Below are 27,767 nucleotides of genomic sequence, written 5' to 3'. Positions count from 1 at the left end.
AAAACACACACAAACGCAATTCACAAAAACTCACCCACGGACACATTCACACAACTATGTTAACCCACCAACAAAAAATTTCAGAACAACCTCTCATTCAGGTTTTCATACCCATAGGCCATAGCTATCAATCAATCATCAAATTCCTCCAAATCCCATAAAAAACCATAACCCCCCAAAAACTCCTTAACACAAAAGAAAGCAATTCTATCACCAATGGATTACTCCTCTTATGACTACAACCAATACCAACAACAACAACAACAACAACAACAACAAGCTTCTTCCTATGACGCATCTCAAATTCAACCAACCTATGATCACTCATCCCAATCCTACTATTCCTACACTCACCAATATGACCAAAACTACCAATATTACCAATCCCATGATTACAACAACAACACCACCACCACCACCACCACCAATTCATATGCCCAACAATCCCAATCAGTAGAACCCACCAGTTCCATTCACCCTCCAGGGGTCCCACCAGATCAGACACCCCATTTGCAGAACCAGCAGAATGAGTATTACCCACCACAATCACAATCACAATCACAAGGGTCTTTGGAGAATCAGCAGCAGCTGAATCCGGCCGCCGCCACAGCTGCCATCGCCGCTCTATCACAGTTCACCGGGCACCCTCAGGTAATGGGTTTTCTTTATTACTACAGCTTTGTCTATTTAGTAGATGTTCTATGTGCATTTTTAGCTACTTGTATTGTATATCTACTTTGGTAAAGTTTGTTTCTTTTTTTTATGGTGAATTTGTTTGAGAATCTGGGATAGTTTGGTTTACATTGTTTGCACGTGATGAGGAAAGTGACCAAGAATTGAATACTTGTTTTGTTTTAAACCATGTGGAATTTGTAGGTGGCAACTTGTGGAGTATTTGGTCTCATTTGGTTTTCATAGAAATTTGTATGAATTGCAAATGTTATTGGTAGAAGTATTAGAAATGATAATGAAAGTCAATCATCTAAGTATATATAGACAATTCGAACGAAATAAAACAAAATATGAACTCTATATTAGGCTTGTGTATTCGCAATCTGTAAATTGGAGTTCTTAAAACTGCTGATGCTTTCTTACTAAAACAACTGTCTTTTCAAGCCTTTTGGGAATAAATCTTATATGAAGAGGATATTTCCGAATTCCTTGGGGTAATATGATTTTAGTGTCTCTTTACAGGACTTAATGTCCATTGCTTTTGATTCTTGGTAGTGGACCTAGTGGTGCAGGAGTGCAATAGCAACTTCTTACAGTGTGGTTTGATGTCTGCTACATTCTAAAATTTTAGCGCTGGGAATCAGAGTCAGTGTAGCATATCATATTCTACCAATGTCTTATAATACCTATGTTAGCATAATTCTCCTGATATATATTTATGTGGCTGTGTTTTTGTGTGCGTGCAAATGGAAACCAAAGAGCATTCAAGGGAAATTGTGAACATCTAAATGAGACAAAGATGTTGACAAGATATGAACTTATCAAAAAAATAAAATTGACAAGGTATGTTAGGCTATAGAAATTGAGGGCATCTAAATTACAGACAAAATATTGACAAGGTATGTGCAGGAAAAATGTGAGATTTAGATAAATAGATTTACAAATAAGGCCCAGGGGAGGGATTGAGGTGTCATCAGACATCTTTTTCTGAATACTTTAAGAAGCCTTATTTGCTGATATTTGTATCTAAATTCTAAGGTAACTAAATCTAACAGAGAATAAAGGCCTGCTTTCTAGATAATATAGATAACCCTATCTCCAAGGGCCTCGGGATTATGAATTTTTCCCGACCAATGTCAAAGTCACAAAGATGCCATGCTTCTACTACCGAGCTTAAATATATTCTCTGCTTCATTTGTTTCCCAAAGAAGATGGCATAAGCCATTAATTGACCCCTGGAGTTTTTGAAACAAACACTGGTCAAAGGTAAAGCTTAATTCTCAATGAGAGGAGCATCACTTTTCTGACTTTAGTGGTGGTACAAGGCTGAAAGTACAAACTTAGGGGTGTTCACAAATTGGCCGAAACTGATAAAACTGGCCATTACTGAGCCAAACCGTTTCCAAACTGCATTGGCACATGCAACACCAACCAACTAAAGTGAAACCTAGTTTGATGAGATTATCACATGTTTGAATCTTCACTCAAGCTGCTTTCCAAAGAAATAAATGAAACCCTTTTTGGGAACACTAAATACTCTTCCAAGGGAAAGAAATATTCGGAGTACCTTGGATAGCCACATAATAAGACCAAACAGTAAAGCCTCCATTTGCTCTCAATCTCCATCACATCTGATCACACCCCTCTGACCTTTGAATACTGGAGTATCGAATAGCTAGAAAAGAAGAGATTGACTCTAATTCCCAATCATGAAAATCTATTCCCACCTTCCCCATCTGACTGGCAATCCATAAATCTTGTGTAGCTTCACTATGGTGCTGCACAAGCTTTCTCACCCTATCTCATTGTTGTGAATTCTGATGGACCATCCATCCATGCTAGCTCCTCCAAGGTTTTCATGAGCCAAATTACACTTCTTCTACAAAAACTGAGCCCAGGAAGGAAGTCTCTTCCTCTTTGGAAAATCTCTATGGTGACTTTGTTGCCTCCTTCCCCTACCACATCCTCATAGGATTTGAATTCAATGTTGAGACATCTTGAAACCACAAACAGTTTTACCTAATTTTGAGCAAGTTGAAAGCATCTTTTTTTAACAAAACTCATTAAAACAAGAAAGGCTAGGTAAATAAATGAATCTGAGAGACTACTGCCTCTCCACCAGGGGATCTCCAAATTGTGTCGTTCCTGACAGTGAGTGAGATTTGGTGGAGTGTCTGGTGTTTTCCTGATCATTACTTGGTTTAAGAACATGGAATTGTTTAATTGGTTCATTGATGAACAAGTTAGCTAGAGTGCTGAATCAGTTTATGATTATCAACTTCTCTGTTTGCTTTGGCTTTATGGGTTTTCTCTAACTCTCTCTTTCTCTCTCTCTCTCTCTCTCACACACACACTAAATCCAATTATTAGCCTGTTGGGGAGAATGTTGTGACTAATTGTATTCTAAAATTAAATTTTGAGGAGATTCTAAATGTATCAAAGCATGTTTCACATTATTTATATGAGTAGTTTTACATAGTTGACCATAATTAAAATTTTAAAGATTTCATAAAGAGAATTTGAGGGTATTATGGTCCATCCAAGAAATTGAGTCCAAAGTAGGGAATCCTCTTAACAAATAGTATAGATGTTTTAGGATTTTTTATATGCTTTACAATATAATTTTATACAATTTATACACACTTGAGATCCTTTAAGATGTATGCTACTAAGCACAGACGCACTGACGCAAGACAACTAAAACAAAAATAAAACAATAGTAAAATAAAGGGATATAAAGTATAAACTAGGAGTCAGCACCTAGGCCTGGCTTGGAGTTAGCATTGAGTAGGAAAACCACTAGGAGTGAGCACCTAGGGTGGAATTAGAGTCAATACCTGACCAAAGAGACCAAAAGACCATTTTTTTTTTATTCATCAAAATATTAACCCTAGTGTGTGTGTGAGAGAGAGAGAGAGAGAGAAAGAGAGAGCACAAGGAGTGAGCACAAGGAGTATAATAGATTGCTTATAAGGATTGCTAAACCCTAGTTCTAATTGGTGTAGGAAACCCTAATTGCCTTATTACAAAAATAACCTTGTTTCCAAATTAAAATACTAATAGCCTAATAAACTACTAGGACCTAGAATATAAAAATACAATTGACTTGTAAACATAAATAATACTGAATAAAAATCTTCTTACATCTCCCGCCTCATTCTCCTCTAGTTGTCCTCTAGTTGGAGAAAACTTGACCTTGAGTTTTAAAGCATTGAAGGATTAGGATGCTGACAAGGAACACTTGCTTCAAGTCCGGAATCACCTTAGGGAGCATTGAGAAAAGAAAAACCTTGAATTCCATCACATCAAACTCATTTGGAATCACAAAATCAATGTGTGGAATTAGCATAATCTCATCTTGAACCTTATGAACCATAGTAAGCATTGTGGTTTTAACCTCTTCAACTTCACCAAGATTTAGATCTTCAAGCACTATGGAGGGTTGGTCAAAAGCACATTTAAGCTCTGATTCCAAAACTGACGCAGCACAACCAGAATAAAATAAAACAACAATAAAATACTCCCTTTATCCCAAATTGTTTGGCTTAGTTAAAAAAACCCAATTATTTAAGGAACATCATTAACTGCTCTATCTCTTTAAAAAAAATTAAAAATTTCCTAAATTACCCTTAAACAAATTTATCAAAAACTTATTTTAAAACTTTATTTTTTTTATAATTGAATAAAGATGACATGTATGGTGGATTTCAAAATTTAGTTTTTTAATTTTTTTTTTTAAATTAAAAAATGCTCCCACAAATAAATTAAGGGCATAAAGAGAAAGTTAATAAATTAATGGTGTTTGACTTTTCAAACAGGTCATAATTTTAGGACATCCCAAAATGGAATACAGGTCAAACAATTTGGAACGTAGGGAGTAATATGACCTAGGAGCCTAGGCTTGGCTTGGAGTTAGCACCAAGTAAGAAAAGCACTTAGGAGTTAGCACCCAAGGTGGAACTGGAGTCAGCACCAGACCAAAGAGACTAAAGACCATTTTTTTTCATTCATTAAATATCAACTATCTCCACAAGGAGTATAATAGGTTGGTTATAAAGAATTGCTAAACCCTAGTTCTAATTGACGTAAGAAACCCTAATTGCCTTATTACAAAAATAATCTTGCTTCAAATTAAAATACTAATAGCTTAATAAATTGCTGGGACCTAAAACATAGAAATACAATTGACTTGCAAACATAAATAATATTAAATAAAAATCTTATTTTCTTGTGTCTCTTGCATCACACATACCTGGCAGGACATGGGACACAACAAGACAAAAATTCTTGAAAAACTAGGGCACAACACAGCGGAGACACAACAATTAATTAATATATATTTTATGGTTATTTTATACATTTCTAGACAGATTTCATATTTATCTTAGGTTTTTGTTAAATAAGTAGGACCAAAAATTTAAAAGTAATAAAAAATATCAAAGAAATGGATTCATACTCATAAAGTAATATATTTGTGGGCCCTGGGGGAAATGGTGTTTAATAATAAAGCTGACAAGAGGAGATTATAAGAGATTACTTCAGTCAAACCATGAAAATAAGAGAGTTGACCATAGTCCAAAGATTTTAGACTGTGAAATTACCGATTGTCCCACAAGCTTAATCTATTGGATATGGTATATTTAATTATCTAACCACACAATTCTAACATAGACCAAAGCAGAGCATTAGAGAAATGAAGAAGATAGTAAATTAGTAACCAGAGTACCAGCTAATAGAGATGAAACCTCATCTGATGAGTGATCAAATGTTATATTCTAAGCGCTTATAAAGATGATCTAATAGCTGGCCTGTTGATCAATTAAGTGAGGGCCGATCAAGAGAGTTTGAGAGAGAATGAGAGCGGATTTTTGTCAACTATTGAGCCTTGAGAGTCAACATGCCTATCTGATTTCAGAGGTGACAAAAATTGATTTTTTTTTTTTTTTTTTCACTTCATTGTGTTGTGATTATGTCTCTGACAACACACCTAAACATGCATGCAAGTGTGTGTTTGGCATATCTGTCCGACACGGACACACTATGGATTTAGTCATGTTTATGCTTGTTAGAATATTTGTATCATCCAGTTTTAGTGAAACCTATTTGATTGGGTCTTTGAGCCAAATCACCAAAAAGTATTAGTGGGTAGCTTGTTGCCATGGTGTAAAGAATATAGCTATTGAAGAAAGCTTGGTTCCTTCAATGTACAAGCGTGTTATGCCAACCTAAAATAGCTGAGTTTACAACTATATTCTGGCCCTGTCTTATATTATGGTCTGAAAAGGGGTGTAATGTGAAGTATAATTATGCAAAGTGCGCACCCCCTTTGGAGCCTCTTTCTATTCTGATGAAGCTTCACTTGCAATGGATCTCAGCCAAGCTCAGTCAAATTTATCTAAAGCAGGACACCTTAGAGCTAAAAAATTTTATCGGTTGTGGTTTCCCTTGAGCTCTATTGTCCTGCTGATTGGCTTGACTTGGCTCAGTTTTTCTGCCAGATTTAAAATGTTGGTTTCTTTCTTGGTTGCTATTATTTTGATGGTGATGACTCTACAATTGTTTAACATGGTTTTGACATTTTTCATTCTGTTAGAGTGAATATATTGCTGTGCTGCCTCTGGCTCTTATGGGAATATCATTGGGACGACAGGCTGATAGCCGATAGGTATTAAATTCTCAGCTTTGACATTAAAAACTTCCAAATCATATAGTTATGAAACTTGGCCACAAGACCCTAGAGTGACCAGATAAAGACAATTGGGTCCATCAATTAGCTTACTAAGCAATTATGGCTATAGCTTTCAGTGCCATATTATTGAAGCATATTGGCGGGTCTTTGCTGGTTGCTTTAGAGCTCGTGTGGACAAGTCATCCTTTGCTGATGTGCTTTTCTAATCAAGTGATCTTTCTTTCCCATATTCATGTGTTGTCATCTTGTCGACTCACATTGTTGGGTTTGATTGTTATCATTTGATTTAGTTTGTGGCTCATAATTGAAATTTTATTGGGCCACTTTTGTGCTTGTTCCTCAGCTTAACTGTCTGGTATTTTCAACTGAATTACATGTTGCATCTTACAGTTAAGCAAGGGAGGGATAGTTTCATCTTAATGGTCCCAGTGTCTGATATGATTCTTTACTGCAGTTCTGTTTTGAAACAGGTGTTTCGTTATCTGTTTGGAACTTGAGTACCCTGCTTTCAGGGCCCTTAATAAGGATTACCAAGAAAATTTTTAGATCAACTTGCATCTTGGTGATGCTAAAAATGTTGATCTCAATGGATGAAATAATTGTCTGGCGAAGAGTTTCTGGTGGGTCTTTTATTCTTAAAATTCTAGTTTTTGAAGAAGCAAACCGTACAACAAGGACCTTCTATCAAGTGTAAGATTGAATATCTTTTTGTCAATAAATACCCTTTCCCTCAATCCTATCTAAAAATTCAAAAGAAATAAGGTTTCCTTTGTGTGTGAGAGAGAGAGAGAGAGTTAAATATAGATGAATGCTCGTATATATACATCCAGTGTTTTTGTCTGTGTGTGTATAGTTCCATATTTCTCCTTTTAACTCAACAAAGATGTCATGTCAAGCATAGGGATCTATGGTAGGTAAGGACTATATGGGCATTTAAAAAAGCCAGTGTTTGCAAACACAAAATAAGAATTATTTTATTTTATTTTTTATATCTGTTTTTAGCTGTGGCTTGAGAGGCAGTTCTAGGTGCTTAGTTTCCTGGAAATTAGAGCTTAAGGTCTCTTAGAGGATGGCGATCCTGGTTATTTTTCATATTAGATATTTTGCTTATCAGATGTTATCTGCATGTATATGTTTCTGTAATTGTCATTGCATTGCAAAATACTTATAGGAGTGACCTTAAAGTTACTGCCTTAAAAAGCTTCATGGCTGCTTTGCATGAATGCCCGCATGTTTCTCATAATTTTGAAAAGATTTTGTTGTTAATTATTTTATTATTTTTATTTCTCAAGAACAATGCCAACTGTCATTACCTGGTTGAACCAATTCTCAGTTTTCCAGGTCAGTGCCTGCTCAAGGTTGTTGCTCATTGCAACAAACTTCATTTTAGTTTAGTCATAATATATTTCTTATTTGTGCTCTAGTGAACTTGAGTGCATGAAGTTTGCAGCATCTTTACCAATTTATATATCATGAATTCACATTTTTGGTCTGCTTTAGCAGGTTATTTACTTTTCTGATGTCTCACACAATGACACCTCAAGTCACTTACTGAAAATTTCAGTCTGGTTGTTTATAACCTATTTTGTGTTTTGACATTTTATTGTCACTCCATTTATGTATATGGGCTACATGTAATGTACTTTTTGTTGTCTTGCTTTCTTGATGCTTAATTTTCTATTCTTGCCTATTTATCTTTAAACTTTTTTTTAATAAGCTTGTCAGTTGGTTTCCTCTCTGATCATAAAAGAATCTAGCAAATACATTATTACATAGTCCACTTGATCCTCAAATACTATTCTGCAGATTGGGCAATCTCCATATAGAGGTGGAGGTAGAAGGGGTGGTAGGCCCTTCAGAGGGAGTGGTCGGGGCCATTTTCGTGGTAGGGGACGTGGCCAGGGTGGTGGCAGGCACTTTCCACCACATGGTGCTGCAATAACTACAGCTACTGCATCTGCACCAGTTGAAGGTGGAGCTGCTATAATGCCACCACCTTCAGCATCAGTTTCTGGGCAGGCGCAATTACCTGTAGCGGCACAAGTGCCTGGTGCTCCATTCTGGCCACCTCCCCGAATGGCATGGTGTGAACTTTGTAGGGTTGACTGCAACACTCTGGAAATCCTAGAGCAGCATAAGAATGGTAAGCGACATAAAAAGAATTTGCAAGTACATGAGGAGTTGCAGAAACTCAACAAAGTCATAACCAGACAGCAGAATGTGCAAATGCCCAATTCTGAATTGAAACAAGAAACTGTTCAGCAGGAAAAAGTCGAGGAATTTGAAAACCAAACCCCTTCAGAAAATCTAAACTCTGAAACTGTTTCTGATGACAATATAAAGGAACCTGAGCAGCAGAAAGAGGCAGTAGGGAATTCTGAAGTTTTAGCTGTTGAACCTGAGGGTAAGCCTCAGAATAACTTTGCAGCTCGAGGTCGTGGATTGAAGCGAAAGATGAGAGGGGGCCGAGGGGGTAAGTATATGAGAACTTATGAAGGATCAAGAAGGCCAGTTGAGCCCCCCAAACCAAAACAGTTGGTTCCTTTAATATGCGAGTTGTGCAATGTCAAGTGTGACTCACAGATTGTTTTTAATAGTCATTTGACTGGTAAAAAGCACCAGGGAAATCTAAAGCGGTTTCATGGCCACCGTGCCTTGTATGGAGAAGCTGGACTTCAAGCACTTTACCCACCTAACTTTAACGCTCCATCAGAGCTTCAAGCAGTGTACCAACCTAACATCAATTCTCCATCAACTTCCTTAACTCCTCAAGTTCAACCAGGTGTTAATGACCCCCAAATCCTTTTGGCCCAGCTGTTGATGTCTTATGTTCTCTCTCAAGCCCAAGCACCAGGAATGATTCCTGCAGCAGGCACATTGGCTTCAGTGCCAATACCAGCAGCAGCAGCATCACAATCAATTCTTGAAACTGAGAATCAACAAGGCTCAGAGAGTCAAGGATCAAGAGATGTACCTGAAGCTGGTACCCAAAAAGCAGGTATGACTGAAGTCAAAGTTCAGCTGCAACATGTCATAACAGAGTCTGAAGCCCCAGCAACTGTTAGTACCGACACCAAAACCGAGGATGGAAATTCAGAGTCTGTAAAGGAGGCAAGTCTACCCTCAGATATCTCAGTCACGGCACCATTAGATAATCCAACAGTGTTGGCTGAGCAATTTGTATCTGCAACAGTGACCAATGAAGTTGCACCCATTCCAGGTAGTGAAGCTGCCCCCTAGGATAAAGTTGTGATGTGGAAGCCAAAATGCATATGTAGGAGCAGAGTCCAAAAATATAGAAACACCACTAATAAGATAATTTTCTTTTTGTCCACCCAGAAAAAGAAGAAAAAGAAATCCAACAGTAATAAAGGAATATTTTCTTGAGGTTCGCACTGTGATATGTTAAAACTCCTGTCTTGTTATCGTGAACATCTGTAAAATCATCTTGGCTGATTACATTATTTTCAGAAGTTTCCATTAATCTATTTGTTGTTTAAAGTTCACTTTAAAGTATCAAGCTTTCAACAAAGCATCCTTGAAAGTTTGCCCTTCATCAATGAATCTTTCCATATATATGAAATTTATTTGTTAAATAAGTATTCCAAGTCAATTCTTGAGTAAATTGTTTGTCTTATGGCCCTAGCTCATGGGACTTACAAATTTACTAGAATGTAACTTGGCTTGCTTTTTGGTGGAGTCGGTCGGTACCATATTATTCAACAGCTTAGTATTTGATCCTCTTCTTCACTTGCTTGCTCTATTGCCTAAACATTGTCCAGGAAAAATTGTGCCCTGTCATGATTTATATTATTCTAAATTTCTAATTTCATTGTTTCTAAGACTAGATTTTTTTTTTTTTGGGCTGACTTGGGTGTCCAAGTCTAATTTCTTGTCAATTTTGGGCTATTGAGGACAGGTTAGTAGTGAAGTGAAACTTTTGGTTCGATAAGGCCTGCTTGTGAATCATGTAATTTGGATAAGAGACATAATAACAAGACGTAATATCCAACTTAAATACATAGGAAAAAAAAATGTTAAACTACAGCTCTTATTTTGTGATTTGGGCTAAAGCTGAAGACCTGGAAGAGATGAAACAAGATACAGTTCTAGAGCTACTATACACGAATCTTTAGCGAACAAGAGTATAAAGTTGATTTGGAAGAACCATTACTACTCTCTTAAAATCAATTAATGTACATGTGGTTTGTAAAATGTATAAATGTTTTAGTAACTCAACATAATGAAGTGATTCCATGGTATATAAAAACAAATATGGATATGTATAAGCAATTCTTGTCCCCCCCCCCCCCCCCCTTATGCTATTTATGATTGACTAGATCTATCACACATTTAGATTTTCCTCAATTTTTCACATTTTTAAAATTGTGTGGAAAGGAGAAAAAGAAAAAGAAAAAAGAAAAAAGAAATCAATATGTGTTTTAGGGAGGAAAATTTTGTAACGGTTGCTTTTCATATACGAGTTTAGTCATTATGAAAATATAAATCGTTATAGCTTTGCTTAATAGTGTTCTTATGTGATAAAATGGAAGAAAAAGCTTTTATAAATTGCTCATTAACTTCTCCAAAAATGCAAAATAATGTTAGCTTTCATATGAAATAATCAAGATTCATTTTCATGTTCTAATAAAAATTATACTTTCTCCAATTTTTTATTGTTTTTTTGTTTTGATTCATATCTCACTATATTATAACATATTACAAATATCTTGTCATATATAATAAATTAAAAGTAAAATGCAATATGTTTCCTTGCCAAAAAAAAAAAAACTTTCAAAAAATCAAGATGTAGAATTCTTTACTTACATAATATATATTATATATTCCAATATAATCACATTATTTTGAGATGGGTTTAAGACTATTACTTATAAGTCTCAACTACTATTCTCATTTTTCACTTAACAAAAAAAAAAAAAAAAATTTATGTCAATTTTTTTTCGCATTGAGCCGGTTTGCGACTAGTGATGTTAATATTAGGCTTATTAGCATCATTCTTCGCAGTTAGTTCCCTATTGTTTCACTGTTAACATCAGCTCCTATTTAGTTCAGGTATTCATACGAATCTTCACACAAAGATAGAGAAAACAAGACACAAGAATGAAGGTTTATAATATACTCTAGCCCATGTGTCAGAAAAGATACAAATAAAGGTACGGCATTGTAAGTGAAGAAAAATTTCCTAGACAGCTAAAGCTTGATCAGATTCATTATCTGAAGTTCTGAACTATACGATGTCAACAATAGGGTTTCCTGAAACAACCTGTAAACAAATTGACAAGATAATTGGGGACTTCTGGTGGGGAAGAAAGAAGACATAAGAGGATTCTACATAAAAGCTTGGGATAGCATTTTCAAGCCTAAACTTGTTATGGGACTTAGACTTAGACATATGGAGTACATCAACAGAACAATGATAGAAAATTTGAATGGAGCATACTGACAAAGATAGAAATGGGGTAAGAACTATAACCTTAATGTTGGCTCCCTGTTCTAGTATGGGATCATGGGTGTGGAAGTCAATCCTGGGCGGCAGAGAGACCTTTCGAAATTTGTTGAAAGTAGGAGTGTATGTTTGGAACTCCTCGTGGATTCTTTACATACCTGGATATAAACTGCCTCAACCTTAACACATGAGCCAGGCGATTAAGTGGGTGTTTGAGCTCATCTTGACAAAACCATGAAGATGGAATAGACAAGAAGTGTACTAGATATTTGAATTAGTAACTACAAAAAAACATGCTGGAGATTCTGCTAGCTCAAGCACTACAAGACCCCTAATTAGAGTGGAGACTTCTCAACAAGAACTGTATATCGGACTGGCCAACACAACTATTGAGAGTGGTCCTATGCCTAAAGTAAAATGGAAGAAGTCGTGGAGACTCAAAATTCATGACAATTAAAATTCTGCGGATAAATCCCATAACAATAAGTGATGCTAAACCTGATATTTTCAATGGAAGACCTAAACTGCATGATGTGTAATGCAGCCCAGGAGTCCATAGAGCACCTATTCTCAAAGTGCCTAGTGACTCGGAATTTGTGGTCACCCCCAACGACCTTTTAGAATTGAAGAGCTCAACCTGTCATCTATGGAGGAATGGATCTGAATAGTGTTCAGTACAAAAGCTCCATCAAGGTCCCACTACTACTAGAAGAGTTAAAATGTTTATCAATGTATGCTAACATATGTTGTGATGTAATTTAGATGCAAAGGAGTAGACAGATGGTACATAGGATTACAACTGATCCAAGGCAGGGAGCACACCTCAAACTACAAAAACTCATTTGCAAGCCTGGGAATCCACTACTGTTGTACAAATGTACCAGAACATGGACACCTCTTCCTCCCTCTTTTGTCCAAGTTAACTTTGATGCAGCATTAACAAACAGCCAAAAATGTGCTGCGACAGATGGCCATGACCATAAGAATGACATTATATGGTTTCTATTAAGCTAAGAAGGATAGATAGATGGTCCTCTTATAGCAGAAGCAAGAGCAGCACTCAAAGCTCTGTTTTAGAAAGGTTTTGATGGAGGTAAATGAACTAAATGAAATTCAACAAATTCAAAGTTCTCTATGCAAATCTCACTAGTCCATTGAACCACTAATAGCGGATACTAGCTAAGCATCAATTTTATGCTATCGTTGGCAAGATTTACATGTAGTTAGAAGGTGTAATTCCTAAACCCACACTATTGCTCATTGGACTCTGCTTTGCAACATTGAGGAAATTATTCCCATCTCAAAAATTTTGAGCATGGTGTTCTATGCTACCATTAATGATTGTGTATTCAGCCGCCCCCACGGGGCGGCTACCAGCTAGGAGGCCTTGCTTTGGCTGCTCAAAAAGAACCCCATAACTAAACTAATACCCTGTTGGCTTCCTATTGTATAATTGTCCCCCAATGTCGTGTGTCTTCTTCAGATGCTATAGAGCTTGTTTGGGCAAATTAGAATCTTTTACCAAGGCTTCTCCACGAAGAGAGGGTAAGATAAAAGGAGCATTACCAAGAAGCAGACTATTTACCAAGGCTTTGAAAAGAAAAAATGGAAAATTAGGACAAACTAACTTTATTTATATTAGTAGTGCCAAGAAGCTACATATTTGACGAAGAAGAAGAGATTCAATTCATGAGGGAGAGCTTTGAAATGAATAAGTGACAACTGGATTTAATAGTACACACATGCCTTGTCAGATCTCCAAATTAACATATCTTTGGATTTATGAATAAGATGATGTACATAATCTAGTAATTTAATGAAATTTGCACCTTTTTGGGGCAATAAGAACATATTGGTAGAGAAGAGAAACTTTCGGTTCTAAAAGGCAGGCCATTGTGGATGATGTAATTTGGATTAAGAGGGATGCTATCAAGAGAGTATCCCACCAAAAGAAATAAAAAGTTCTTAAACTACAATTATTATTAAAAACAGATACAAAATCCGCTATCCAGAAACTAGAAATTTTCAATTTTACTTGAAAACCATTCACTGTTTGAATGAAAATTAGCAGTAATCATATTCTTGATGGAGTGATTAAAAAAAAAAACCAATGTTGAAATGTCATAGGTATACAATGATTAGACAGTAACAAGTGAAAACCACTCCAAGACATAGGTGCATCTCATTGTTTACCAACTTGTTTAATCGAATAAATACTAACTGCAACTTTATTTGAGGCCCTTCAAAAAAAGAAAAAAGAAAACCTTCCAATTTATCAAAGATTATTTAAAAAGACCTTACAAAACATGACTAATAGAAGGTCTCTAGCACAAAGCTGTTTGGTTTAAAAGCACAACCAACCAAATTTGTGCTTTGATTGGCAAGGAACGCAACAAACAGCCATCTGTTACAAGAATCTAAGCCCAAAGGCAAGCAAATTGTGGCAAACTTATGACTGCCAAAACAAAGATTATCACTAAGAATTATGAACCTTTTATCCAAAAAAAGAGTCAAGTAAACACAACATAAAGCTCTATAAAGAACAATAGTTCTTGAACCTCCCTCTAGCAACCACATAGGTCTTGACTCTTGACTTACAATTTGATGGAGTGCACAATATCTTCTTCTAAGCTTATTAGACCTCCAAGAATGTCCTATTTCTCTGCAATTAAGATGGAAAATTTCAAAACCCCAAACTAATCTGCACATAACAATAGTCAAAATCAAACTTCTTCTCCTTCAGTATTTGATACCCATTCCACAAGCATTAAGGGATGTTAAAAAATATGAATAAAAATCTACCACTCTACATCATACCCATGCTTTTATGCCTACATCAATCAGCAACTCTATCCCTACGCTAAAAATATCATACCCAACCACCATTCCCACAAGTAGCTGCCATTTCAACTTTTCCACTCTTTGCCACAAGGTACTGCTAAGCTATGTGGAGAAGGGCAGTACTGCACAATTTCATTTAGCCTCTCCTGTAGGGGAACATGTATGATACAGAGTTCCAATCGGCCAGCAAGTTATTGGCACTAAACATTGAACATCAAGATTCCCTTAACTTTGGTTATGTATAGAAATTCAAATTCTACATGGAAGAGAGGCATGGCAATCTATATCAGGGTTTGTTATATTGACCATGAGAATAAAATTTTTCCTTTGTATGGTAGTATAAAATGGTAAAGGACCCCTTGTGACTGGTTCTATCACTCTTTCTCTTCTATCCGATATGTTTATTCATCAATTATAAACATAAGAATATGCATTCATGTCAGTCATCAATAGGGGTGGCAAAATTTGACACGACCCGCGAACCCGACACGATACGACACGAAATTAGCAGGTTATGGGTTGAGGCTTAACGGGTTCGTGTCATATTCGGGTTGACACGGCTAACCCGTTTAATAAATGAGTTGGGTTAGTGTTGAACACATGGAACTCGTTTGACCCGTCTGACCCGTTTAATTAAATGATATTTTACCAATATACCCTTCAAACTCTAGGTATATAAACTTATTAGTTGTTGTGATTTATTTTCTTTGACATATTGTGATTGATTATTTGTGATATTGGGATATACTTTAATTTTGAATGAAAATTTGTGATGCAGTTACTCGTTAGTTCTGAATTTTATATTAAAAATATTTATTTGTTTGTTTTTTCACTAATTTTTATTTTTCATTTTGATAAAATCTGATAAACAGGTTGACACGACTGACCCGTTTAATAAATGGGTCGTGTTAGGATTGAGGAATCTTGACCCGTTTAATAAACATGTCAGGTTAGTGTTGACCTATTTAGTCGAATACTCATGACTTAACACGACACGAACCCGACACGCGAACACGAATTGCCACCCCTAGTCATCAACAATAACAATTTTAAAGGACAATATATAATGGAATAAAGATGATATCTACTTTATTCTTGAAATATAAGAATAAAAAATGCAATTTTTGTATAATTCGTTAATATCTCATAAGAGTTTCTCTCACTTTGACCAAAGAGCCTTCTGCTTACTTCGTTTCACACAATTGGGAGGGAAAAGTTCAAAAACTTAAGAAAGAAAATCTAAAAATATAGTATACCAAACTCAAATACTTTATAATCCTCACCAAGTCCTCCTAGGGAAACAAAAGTAAAAACGTAAAGGGAGAGACATAACAAATTACTACAATCTTAAATACTTTACAATCTTCTTACCATGTATAGACCGTAAAGGAAAAAGAAAAACATGAAACACAAAAATTAAATACATCATAATCCTTTCAAAAAAAAAATCAACCAACATGGTAAATATTACTTTGCCATCAGGATGCCAAATGAAGGTCATAGACAGGATTACCCAAAGAAATCTGAAATGATTTTTTGTGTAAGAATTGGATGAAATTGAAAGATCCACACCACCAATCCAGCTATAAATCAGCAAAGAAACTTGTTTGAACTGCTAAAATCAGATTCTTTACTTCCATTTTTTTCCATGATACCTGAATCATCAAAATCAAACACTCAAATAGATTCCATGCCATTAAATAATGAAAACCCATCAAGGTCCCATTTATAAATAGTTGATCCATGATATTCCCTTAAAAAAAAAAATGGCCCATATAGAATTTGTAAGAAAAGCTAGAAAGATCACCTGAATGATGATGAGAAAATCAGTCATTTATGAGGACCAAGTACAATTTCCACCATCTAAACAAGAATTATGAAAAACTTAAGAGCCATTCAAATGCAATAAACTGTATCCAAATTATAAAGCATGTGTTGCTTACAACTTCTATTGCACAATCAAATACTAATTCTTGGTGTGTACTTTTGCTTTGCTTTTAGAGCAGTCACAAATGCATCTGTATTAGGTAGCCTTAAGCACCATATCTCAACATGAGAATGCTTGAGCCAGACATGCTGATTCAACTAGTGGCTAGGTATCAACCCCTTCTATGGGAATTCATTGAGCGTTTTATACAGCCAAAAGAATACTAGGATGTACAAATCATTTAAACTACAGCCCTTCCCCTGCCCCCTATATAAAAATAAGAACATGATTATTCAAGACAATCTTCTTTTCTCAAAACCAGACAAATGGTTTTAAACATATCTTTGAATGAATTGGCTTAAAAGCATTCCTATTAAAAAAATTTTAAAGAAGACACCCAAGGATCATTTACGCAATATAACATGTGTCTTGAACCCACTATCTATATTTATTAAAGTTCAAAGATTGAAGCTTACAATTAAATGACATAAAGTTTAGTTTGACATGGTGACAAAAACATAAACATTTTTTCTTTATTGAAAAATAATACAAAAACAACTGCACAAATGCAAACGCATTGGATGATGGGGGCAGATGCTGACCAATATGACCGAAGCACTACGATAATCTCAAGAAATTGCCCATTTTTCCCCAAAATACTGATTGAAGAAACAGCCCCCAACATGGGTATCCAATTACAACATATTTGGTGGAATCATCCCCATCACACCTCATGTATTACACATACAACTGTATGAAACATCCCACAATAATTATATTTACCAAATTCTCTACAAGTTTTACAACATCATATAGACATATCACGAAAAGAGAGAGAGGAATCCATACCATCAACATCTGATCATGTGCTATACTGCCAAGAAACTGCTGAGAAGTACATTAGGTGTTTTAACGGGAGTGTCCACCTCCCATGTGTTTGCTGCATCCCTACAAATAGTATAAAGGTAAGCACTATGACTTAGGACTTCAAAATCTATCATTAACACTTATTCTTTCATGCGCTATTTTATTTCAATGTATCCAAATAGCCCAAAGATTGTTGAAAGAATACAATGAAGTGATTGCACCAGCCTTATGCTTTATTCACTCTTTCCAGCCAAGCAGCAACACAATTATGACTTGACTTTGACTCAAGTACCTTCTAATGGTGAGTGGTGATCTGAACCATGTCACACAAGTTAAGTTATAGGTAATAAATTGGTGATCCAGGCATTCCTCTTTTATAGCACATGAAGGGCAAGAAGCATCTGTGATGTGATGAGATTCATATTTGCTAACTCCCTAATCACTAGAAGACAATCATTTTGTAGTTTTCAAAGGAAATAAGGAATTTAAATGGAAGTTCAAGCTTGCACAGGGCAGCCCACATGTGAGAGCCATATCTCTGAGTTTTGCTCTTCCATCTGAGGATTACCTATGGAGAAGCAAAACTCTTTTGACAGTATAAAAACATGACTGATCATGGGACCAAATAAGTTTATTTGTACTTCCAAATCAGTTACTGGTTGTCATGTTTTCCAATGGCAACAGCACAACTCAAAACTACTTTGAGAATTTAATTTAAGCTTTAGAGAATCATTTTTAAGCACAAAAATTTAAGAGATAAAGATGTTTTATCAGTAGGTACAGTTGTTATCTCAACAATGGCAAAGTTAAGGCGTTGACATCATCATTAATTCAAATATTCCCAATTAACAAAGAAAGAAACAAGCAAACAGGAACATGTTCTTAAATAATTCCTCAACCTCAACCAATCAAATATGAATAATATGAAGAAGTGAGCCCCATTCTCAAGGCAGGTTCTGCGGAAGAAAAGGCTTCTGGGACCATAGCTTTTTGCAAATTTTAATTTACATTTTTCCTGGTAATCAGTTCAATGCATCCTAGTCCAATGTCATTTATCTTTCAATAAAATTATGAACAATCTAAGTTATATTATTCAATGAATCAACAAAAGCAAAGAAACATCTATGACAGTAAACAATATTAAAATTTAATAACCCAGGAGAAAAGCATAAGTAAATAAGTAATTAAACAGAAATATTTTTGTAGAAATTTAGAATAAAACCTTAACAATTGGTTTGATGCGTAGCATAGGCCATCTAAGCAAACAGGTTCAATATCCTGAAGAAGCATTTCATCGAACAGTTGTGTGCTTGACTTGAATTTTAGTTTCAAACAATCAGCAAGCACACTCATTATTTGGCAAAATTGTAGATTAGAAAAACTTACAAGAAGAAATTATGCACTAGAAGCAGACAAAAAGACAAATATTATAATAAATGAAAATCAAATTGCAAGGTGAAAAGGGATCTTAGGCCTACCAATTACTTCAATAGCAACAAGGAATCATCTGCATTGAAAAAGAAATAAAGAAATTAAATGCTTCTTGTATAAATAATAATTACATAGCCCAACAGTTTGATTTTGCAATTATTTACTTGAAACACAATATATACTTGAGCTATAATCCTATGAATAAGCCTTTAAATTTAGAGAAATAGAAGGAGGCAAACCTTCTCTTCAAAGTTGGATTAAGTTGGTGGAGAAGGATTGGTCTTGGTATCATCATTGAGAAGGTATTGGGGACTGAAGATGAACCCTGATCATGAAACCCATTGGTTATTTGCCGTCTCCAGGGTTTGGAGCTTCGTTTCCAGAGTTGGAATCGGATTCGAAGCCATCCAAAGCGGGACAGGTAGTGTTTTTGGGGACGTCTAGCATGGGTTGGTCGATGGCTTCTTCTTCGCAGTCGGCGTCCGATTCCAACACGGCCTGAATCTTCCTCCCCATTGTTGAAAGCACATTGATCCATAGATGCATTGGGTTTCTGGGGACAACAGATGCATTCTACATATATCCTTAATCTATTTACAGAAAATCTTGGAGTTTTTTTTTTTTTGGAGATATATACTGGAGTAACCTTAAGCTCAATGCGATTCTCTTCAGATGGATTTGATATATACACTTCCCCATAAGTTAACCATACATGGTCATAATTACCAATCGCCCCCCACGTGGAGCTTTTGAATTGTTTTTCACCATTGATAAAAATGTCAAATTCGCAAGTATACCCTATATTATACTTCGATGGAATAGCAATACAAACAACCAAATTTGAAAATTTGGGACCGACCAAGAATGATACAGAATTTCCAACACTCTGATGATGGTTGAATTTCAACCACTCTGGAATCTCAATTGCTGGTAGTATAAGATAACCGTCAACTACAAAGAATGTTGCAGCTTGAGCGATTGTATTTGGTAGAATCCCTATAATTTCTCCAAACTACAAGAAATTGAAGTATAACATAAATTTGTTTCTTTATAACTTAAACTTCAGAGAGAAAGAGAAAGAGAAAGAGAAAGAGAGAGATACCTGATTCAATAATCTGCTTCTTGATTGTGTATCCAGCTGATAGCAATTCTGTGCATCCACAGTTCTTATAGATTGTGGAAGTCTCGGAATGTGCCGAAGCTTTTTGCAACCTTGAATATCAAGTAATTGTAATGTAGTAAATCTACTAATACTTTCTGGGATGGTATCAATACCAGTATAAGAAAGACACAAATATGTCAATATTGGGAAGTAATCGGGCTGCATCCAAGAATCTAATCCACCTTTAATTCCAGGACACCGGCTAATTATCAAAAATGTCACGTTCTGAAACCCAGTAGGTCCCGAAATGTTATTAGAGGAATTGCACGCCAGTCTCAATTTGGCAGAAGGAATATCTTCTTCCTCCTGCATTTGTGATTTATTGGCCCCAACTAGAAAATTCGTAAGCTTACTGTTATTCAGGGATAACTTGAAAAGTCTAGTCAGATACAACAGTGATGACGGCAATTCTCTAATACCACTCCATCTCAAATCCAATGCCAATAGACAATTCATTTCTGGATGAATATCGGGGAACTTCTCAAGCATTGAGCATGCAACTAGATCAAAATATTCAAGAGATTTCAACTTGAGCATACTTGGAAGAATTTGAAGTTCTGAACAGCCACCGAGATTCCATACTTTAAGCTTCTCAAGAAATCCAATGGACTCATGAACCTCAATTAATTTTCTACAATCGCCAAGATCCAATTTCTCTAAGTTTGGGCAGCACAAGTCAGGTAATTTTGTAATGAATTCACAAGATCTTAGACTGATCATTTTCAAATTTTCATATTGGAACCCCTATGAAAAATTTAAAAAAAGAAAATCAAAAAACAAAAACAAAATTTATCTTCAACAACTTTTAAAAATAACATTTAAAGAAATTAAAATTTATAAATACTAATACTTATACCTGCTTGACTACATTCTCCAATATAATGTTAGACTCGGACATCTTGAGCGCAACAAGTTGTCGTGGAAGGCAACATTTGGAAGAAAAGGATAGAGGAGATTCACGCCATTCAAGAAACCTTAACTCAGGGAGATAATCAAGTGCTTCACCAAAATGTACATTGCCTACAAGAAATTTGAGATTTTTCATCCTCTTGAAAACATTAGATTTCAATGACACCTCTGTTCGTTCAGGTGAGAGCAACATTATGCTTCGAATTTTTTTTGATCCCTGCTTAAGACAAAAAATTAGTCAGGCTTCAAAATAGAATTTGACAAAAGTATAAAGATTCTGAAACTTAAAAAAAAACATATATTGAGCAAATTATATTTTGTTCAATATTGTAAAGGGAAAATCCAATAAAGAAATATTTTGAAAAAAATGGAGAAGCAAAGAATGTATACCATATTTCCAGTTAGTAATTTATGAGCATCTTCATAAAGCCATATCCTACTACGTTGTTGAAGCTCTTCTGATTCTTGCTGAACAATTTCTCTACCCATTTGTTGTACCAAGTCATGCATTGACAAAGAGTAATACTGTGACCCAGAGTCGTATCTCAAGGTTATGAGACATTTATCAATAAGCTTTCCAATACCATAGTCTGGATATAACTCGCAAGAATCTAATATATTTGCAACATCATCCTTTTTGTAACCCTTAAAAAAACATGCAATATCGAGAAAAATTTCCTTTTCAGAATTTTCCAATCCATCATAACTTATTTTGAGTATTTCTTGAATATCTTTATGTGGAATATTTTTATACTTTTCTAATGTACTTTTCCATCCATGTATATTTTTTCCACACAAATCAGAACCAATTATTTTTAAAGCTAATGGTAGGCCATTGGCATAACATATAATATGTTCTACAAGTTCTGAATAATCTTCCCCATATTTACTTGCTTGGAAGGCATGTTTGATGAAAAGTTCACGAGCTTCACATTGCCTCAATTCTTCAACCTTGTGTATTCGACGATGATCGATTCCCAAACTGGTTAGTACTTGTTTGTTTCTTGTTGTTATAATAACTCTACTTCCAGGAGCAAACCAGTTATATTTTCCAAGCAAATTTTCCACCTCTTTTAAGTCACCCACATCATCAAGAATTAAAAGAACTTTTTTACCATGAAGTCTTTGCATTATCAAATTGGTACCTTCAGAAACGTTGTACACGTTCAAATCTATACGATGTAAGATCTTAGAAAGAAGTGTCTTTTGTAGTAGGATTTTGTCACTATTTATCTTTGACATTTCTCTAACATCCTCTAAAAAACAACTTCCTTCAAAAAGGTTTTTAATTCTGTTATAAACAGCTTTCGAGATTGTAGTCTTACCAACTCCCCCAAGACCATAAATTCCTACCATGCAAACATCATTTGACTCCATATTTAAAAGCAATTCTATGGCCTCTGCTCGAATATCTATTCCAACTGGATGTTTAGCAACAAATAATGGCTCATGATTTGATTTGGTCCTTGATATCTCTTTTATAACTCTTTCGATAAACTCAGATTCAGTGTAACTGCAAAGCATAGAGCATAAGAAAGATATAATGAGTTGGATTAGTTGTAAATATAAATATGAAGATGAACTAAATTCAATATGTCAAGTTTTGTGGATTGCAACTAACATATTGCTATTTAAATTAAATGGCATTGAAATTCAAAAGATTAGGAAATATCATTAATTTTGGCACATTCTTCTTCTTCTTTTGGCTAGAAAATTTGATCTAGGCTTTTAGCAAATGGTTGGACAGAAACTCCCTATCAGTGATGAGGATTGAGGAGACCCACTTACTGGAAACTCATTTCTAATAGTTGAACAAAATGAGATTAAGAAATTTTGTAAAAAATTTTCTAAAAAATAAATGAGAGAAACTCTTGAATTTTAACACTAACATTAAATTATTTTATTTCTACAATTTAATAGTAGAATATATGGTAAATAATTTTTTTTTAAGTATACTTTCAAAATTGGACATTTAGTGGTCACAAAACTATTTAAAAGTTTCTAATTAATGAAAGAAGAAGAGTTGTCAGAATTATTTTTATTTTTTGAAAGAAAAGTTGTCTAAATATATAACATCATGTGAATTAAAATTGTTCTATTTCTAGAATCTATCTATCTATACATAATATATAATATAAAATTTGGGTCCCTACAATTGGTGGATACGCATGATAGTGACACGTCTCTTTGACAATGCATAAAACAATGACACATATCATCTTCTCTAACTTCCTCCATCTATTATATATGATACTAGTGATTAACCAATGCGATACACGGAAAAACTTTTAAGTTTTAAATTTATACATTCAAATGTCATATGAAATTATATTCTATATTACAAATATAAATCCTCTATCTGTTTGAATTACCACGTGTTAGATTTTTTTTTTTTCATTTTTAATTGTCTGAATATATAACATCATGTGAATTAAAATTATTCTATTTCTAGCACCTATTTATTTGTACATAATATATGATATAAAATTTGGGTCCCTACAATTGGTGGATACACATAATAGTGACATGTGTCTCTTTGACAATGCATAAAACAATGACACATATTACCTTTTGTAACTTCCTCCATCTATTATATATGATTCTAGTTATTAACCAATGTGATTCATGGAAAACTTTTAAGTTTTAAATTTATACATTCAAATGTCATATGAAATTATATTCTATATTACAAATACAAATCCTCTATCCGTTTGAATTGCCATGCGTTAGATTTTTTTTCATTCTTAACTTTGTTTATTTTATAAAGAAAGTCAAGTGAATACATGGCTAGTTGTGATTGTTGGAACAAAAAATGGAAAAAAAAAAAAAAGAAGAAAAAAAAAGAAAAGAAAAAAGAGTTAGTTAGAGGATTTATATTCCAATGTTGCATGCATAACTGCTTGGATTGCATTTGTCTCGTACACCCCAAAGGAAAATAAAATAATTCTTTGTAATAACAATTTTGACATTTAAACAGCAGATTTTACAGCCAAATTAAGTTGATTTGTTTTCCATTTTTTTTATATAGTTCAAGCTCCTAAGAAGATAGTCCATCAAAGATATACAACACTCCAACTAATACTAAGGAGTAACATAAAATACTTAGATATGCAAACATTTAAGCAATTGTACAGAATATCACTACTTTATCCGTGACTACCAAATACCCATTTTAGGAGCTTATGCTAAGTATATCACCATAGGTTCTTTATCAGTGACTATCAAATACCTATTACAGGAGCACATGTGCTAAGTATTTCACCTAAGCTTACCAAGAAAGCTAAGAGAAGCAAGAAATCTGATGGAGGGTTTTGAGATTGGGATGCAACAATAACAAAATTGCAAGTTGTAACACTAAAGATTTAGAGACTACTATGATGTCAATATTGCTCTACAAATATTTATAAATCCACCATTTTCTTCAAAATAAAAAGAAAAACCCAAGCTTTTTTTTTTTTTTTTTTAATCAAATCTAAGTCAGTTAACAATGAGAAATTCAACAACAATGATGGCCAAATAAAGCAGCTCTAACAATCAAAAGTTAGTTAACAATTACACAGGTCAATACGTTGGAAAATTAGAGAAAGAAAACAACAGAAACAACATGCAAATTCTGGATGCAAGAATTCAAAAAAGAAAAAGAAAAAAGATCAAAAGAAAAAAAGATTAGATCATCATATTGCCAACTTAACTTCAAAATTCTTTGAAAAACACAACCCATGTCTTCTCAGAATGGTGATTGTAATTTTGTGGAGAAAAGTCAATACCAAACCAAAATGATTTGTTGTGGATGATGGGGTAGATTGTAATTAGAATGTTCATGGGTAGATACAACATTGAAAAGCTTAAATGAATAATTGATGTGTGAGAGAAAAAGAGAGATAAGGTTGTGAAGAATTGAAAATTGGGATGGAAACAATATAATTAGTGGTGGATAAGATGAAGAGGTATAGAAGGCATTTCTGGGTTGGAGATTTGAGGGCAACAGTTTTGTTTTTTTTATTTTTATTTTTTATTTTATTTGTGGTGTTAACAATAGTTTAGTGTTTTTTTTTTTTTTTTTTTTTGAGAATTACAGTAGTTTAGTTGAGGAAGAGAAAGTGAACCGTAATGGAAGCGAATTTAAAGAAAAGGTGCAGCCGAAATCATAAAAGAAAAGCAAGACTAATAGTCTGTACTAAGCACAAAAAAACTCACAGTCTATTCACCACAAATGCATAAGGCTTCCTGTAATTATATTATAGGACAGATAATTGTAATTTGTAAATAATGATATACTCCATTTAAATTTTGTATTCATTAAGGCAATTAATAGGTCTTCTTAAAAATTAAAAGGTAAAACTAAAAGCAATTTGAAGAGGGGTGTCATATTGGTGGAATTTTTGGTGTTCATTTTAGGATTTTTTTTTTTAGTGCTTATATTGATTAATGGCTGTCACCCCTTAATTACAAGCAAACTGCTAAAAGGTCTGAATAGCTTTTTAGGCAAAAGACGTTTTCCTTTAGAAGAGAAGCAAAAAGGCCTCAATAGTTAATTCTCCTTATTGATTTGTTTATTTGCTTCATTATTATTTTTTTATTTCTTCTTAAATCCCAGGATGAAAAATATTTTCTGAGCATAATATTTATTGAGCATCCAGTAGTAAATTATAAAAAAGTTACATGATCAAGTAATTATAGACCATATACATGCACTTTTGGGTTTTAACCCATCGATTTTTCAATTTAGTTACCAGATGACTATAAAATATTACCTATTATTAAGCACAATAATATAATTCTAATCTAATATCATAAAATTCAATCCTCTAATTTATTTGGGACCTTACACCACATATTTTGTCTAACACCCTTTGCAAGATATGCAATGAAGAGTCTAAGTGTGTTACTCGTGCACTATGTTACTACCACAACGTGAAGTTCACTGATGTGGTGGAATGGCTGAAAGAAAATGTGATTAATTATATTAATTTTAAGGTAGATTTATTAATCTCAAACAAAAGAAATTTGATGGAAGAAATATTTTTTAGTACGTATAATATGATCGTTGATTATTCTATCTGTTTAATTTTAAATTGTTAATATATATATATATATATATATATATATATATATATATATATATATATATATAAAATTTGGTATCCTTACATTGATGAAGTGTAAAATCGTGAAAGATGTTAACATAAAAGTGATGACCAATTTCTAGTGATGACCAATTCCTGGTGCTGAAAGGAAGTGTACTTAGTGATAGGTTAATGGGTTGGGAACGGTAAATGCAAACGCCAAAGTTCGGCAAGAAAGGAAGGTGCATGTGATAATAATTATACTTTCTCAAAAACTAATAAAATATGATAGAAACAATACTTTCGTTATTTATTAGCAGTCATAACAAAATCATTAAAATCTTATAACCAATAATATAACAAAACAGAGTTGTCATAATTGATAAGATTAGGTAAGTTAAAATTGTTCTAATTCTACTATTGACCTTTATAGCTTAACTACCTTAGTTAGTATTTAGAATATAAAGAAATTATTTAGTCCTCTTCGAAGACCTCATCAACAATACCTAGTGGTCTTCTTATCTAATGGTATTATGCCATATGATAATTTATTGACTAAGATCCTTGGCATCAACCCAGTTTTAAAAATAAAATAATTATATAAAAAAAAAAAAGCCTTCCCGTTCACCTTCATCACCCCTACCCTCACACTCCACTACCACCACTTTGATCCCCATCTTCAATGTCGGCAATGATAACATAATTTATAAATAGAAAACAATAGAAGTATGTAACTAATAGAAGCACACCACAATAGTCATTAATTAAATACATACCCATTGTTATAAGGAAATCCAGACAAATTAGCTGCTTCAGTTAAAGTTTTCCTCCATCTTTGAACCTTTTCTCTGTCATCTTTGAATTTTTTTTCATGTTTAGCTAGTGCAATCCCAAACTCTCCATCTTGTTTACGTATTTCTGATGGGCACACCTTGTAAAAAATTGAAAAAACCTATTGGCCATTACTCCTACACTCAAGAATTTTGACGAGTTCATTCAAGCACCAAGAAGAAGATGCAAAATTTTTAGAGAATATAACAATTGAAATCATTGACGATTCAATGGCTTTAACAAGTTCCATTGAAATTTCTTCTCCCTTCTGAAGACTATCATCAATGAAGGTGTCAAAACCCTTGTCACACAGAGCCTTGTATAAATGGCCTGTAAAATTATTACGAGTGTCTTCACCTTGAAAACTTAAGAATACATCATGATCCCATCGGAGGGTAGAAGAAGAAGTGGCTCCTTCATCAATCAAGACAACCATTGATATGATCTGTTGACTGAAGATTGAGAAGATGAAAAAAGAAGAGCAGAAGGTAAGAAAGATCAAAGATGTGACGAAATTAACAAGAATGATAAGGGAGGAATGAAAGCTTGCAATTCGAGTGGAGGTTCACGGATGAGTTGAGGGCACTAAATTTGAAAGGTTTTGAGTACGTACGTTTGATTGGGAAATTGACAATAGAATGATGATTTACAACTAGTGTACTAGAATTGAATCTCAGAGAGGAAAAATCAAACTGGAAATATGGAATTGATATGGAAAAAGAGAAGTAGTGCTCACTACAATATGAAATAAGAAAGGTTATGAAAAAGAGAGAGTACTCACTTTACTTTGTTTTTTTTTAATCACAAGGATAGAACTAAGAAGCTACAGTGATAAAGATGTTTGCACATGAATGCGCGTTGTCAAAAAAATAAAAAGATTCCCACTTTCTCTTTTTGTGGAAAAT

At 34.2% G+C, this 27,767-nt stretch overlaps 2 protein-coding genes and 1 pseudogene across 2 annotated transcripts; 1 reads left to right on the top strand and 2 right to left on the bottom strand.

Annotated features, from left to right (window-relative positions):
- The first annotated feature begins 55 nt into the window (after positions 1-55).
- On the top strand, positions 56-9,957 carry LOC142617376 (uncharacterized). Its single transcript, XM_075790203.1, has 2 exons — positions 56-651; positions 8,168-9,957. The coding sequence occupies exons 1-2, from the start codon at positions 217-219 to the stop codon at positions 9,599-9,601; spliced, it is 1,869 nt and encodes a 622-aa protein (XP_075646318.1). The 5' UTR covers positions 56-216; the 3' UTR covers positions 9,602-9,957.
- A 4,542-nt stretch (positions 9,958-14,499) lies between these two features.
- Positions 14,500-26,938, bottom strand: LOC142617383 (disease resistance protein Roq1-like). Its single transcript, XM_075790211.1, has 9 exons — positions 26,808-26,938; positions 21,356-22,478; positions 20,913-21,182; positions 19,997-20,800; positions 19,134-19,906; positions 17,446-17,544; positions 16,477-16,532; positions 16,183-16,324; positions 14,500-14,815 (listed from the first exon to the last, which is right to left on the bottom strand). The coding sequence occupies exons 2-6, from the start codon at positions 22,340-22,342 to the stop codon at positions 17,466-17,468; spliced, it is 2,913 nt and encodes a 970-aa protein (XP_075646326.1). The 5' UTR covers positions 22,343-22,478; positions 26,808-26,938; the 3' UTR covers positions 14,500-14,815; positions 16,183-16,324; positions 16,477-16,532; positions 17,446-17,465.
- On the bottom strand, positions 26,114-27,767 carry LOC142617384 (TMV resistance protein N-like; annotated as a pseudogene).

This window comes from Castanea sativa, chromosome 11, assembly GCF_040712315.1.
Source record: "Castanea sativa cultivar Marrone di Chiusa Pesio chromosome 11, ASM4071231v1".
Taxonomy (NCBI): domain Eukaryota; kingdom Viridiplantae; phylum Streptophyta; class Magnoliopsida; order Fagales; family Fagaceae; genus Castanea; species Castanea sativa.
Note: the sequence above shows the minus strand (reverse complement) of the source record. Positions and strands in the feature narration are given on the sequence as shown.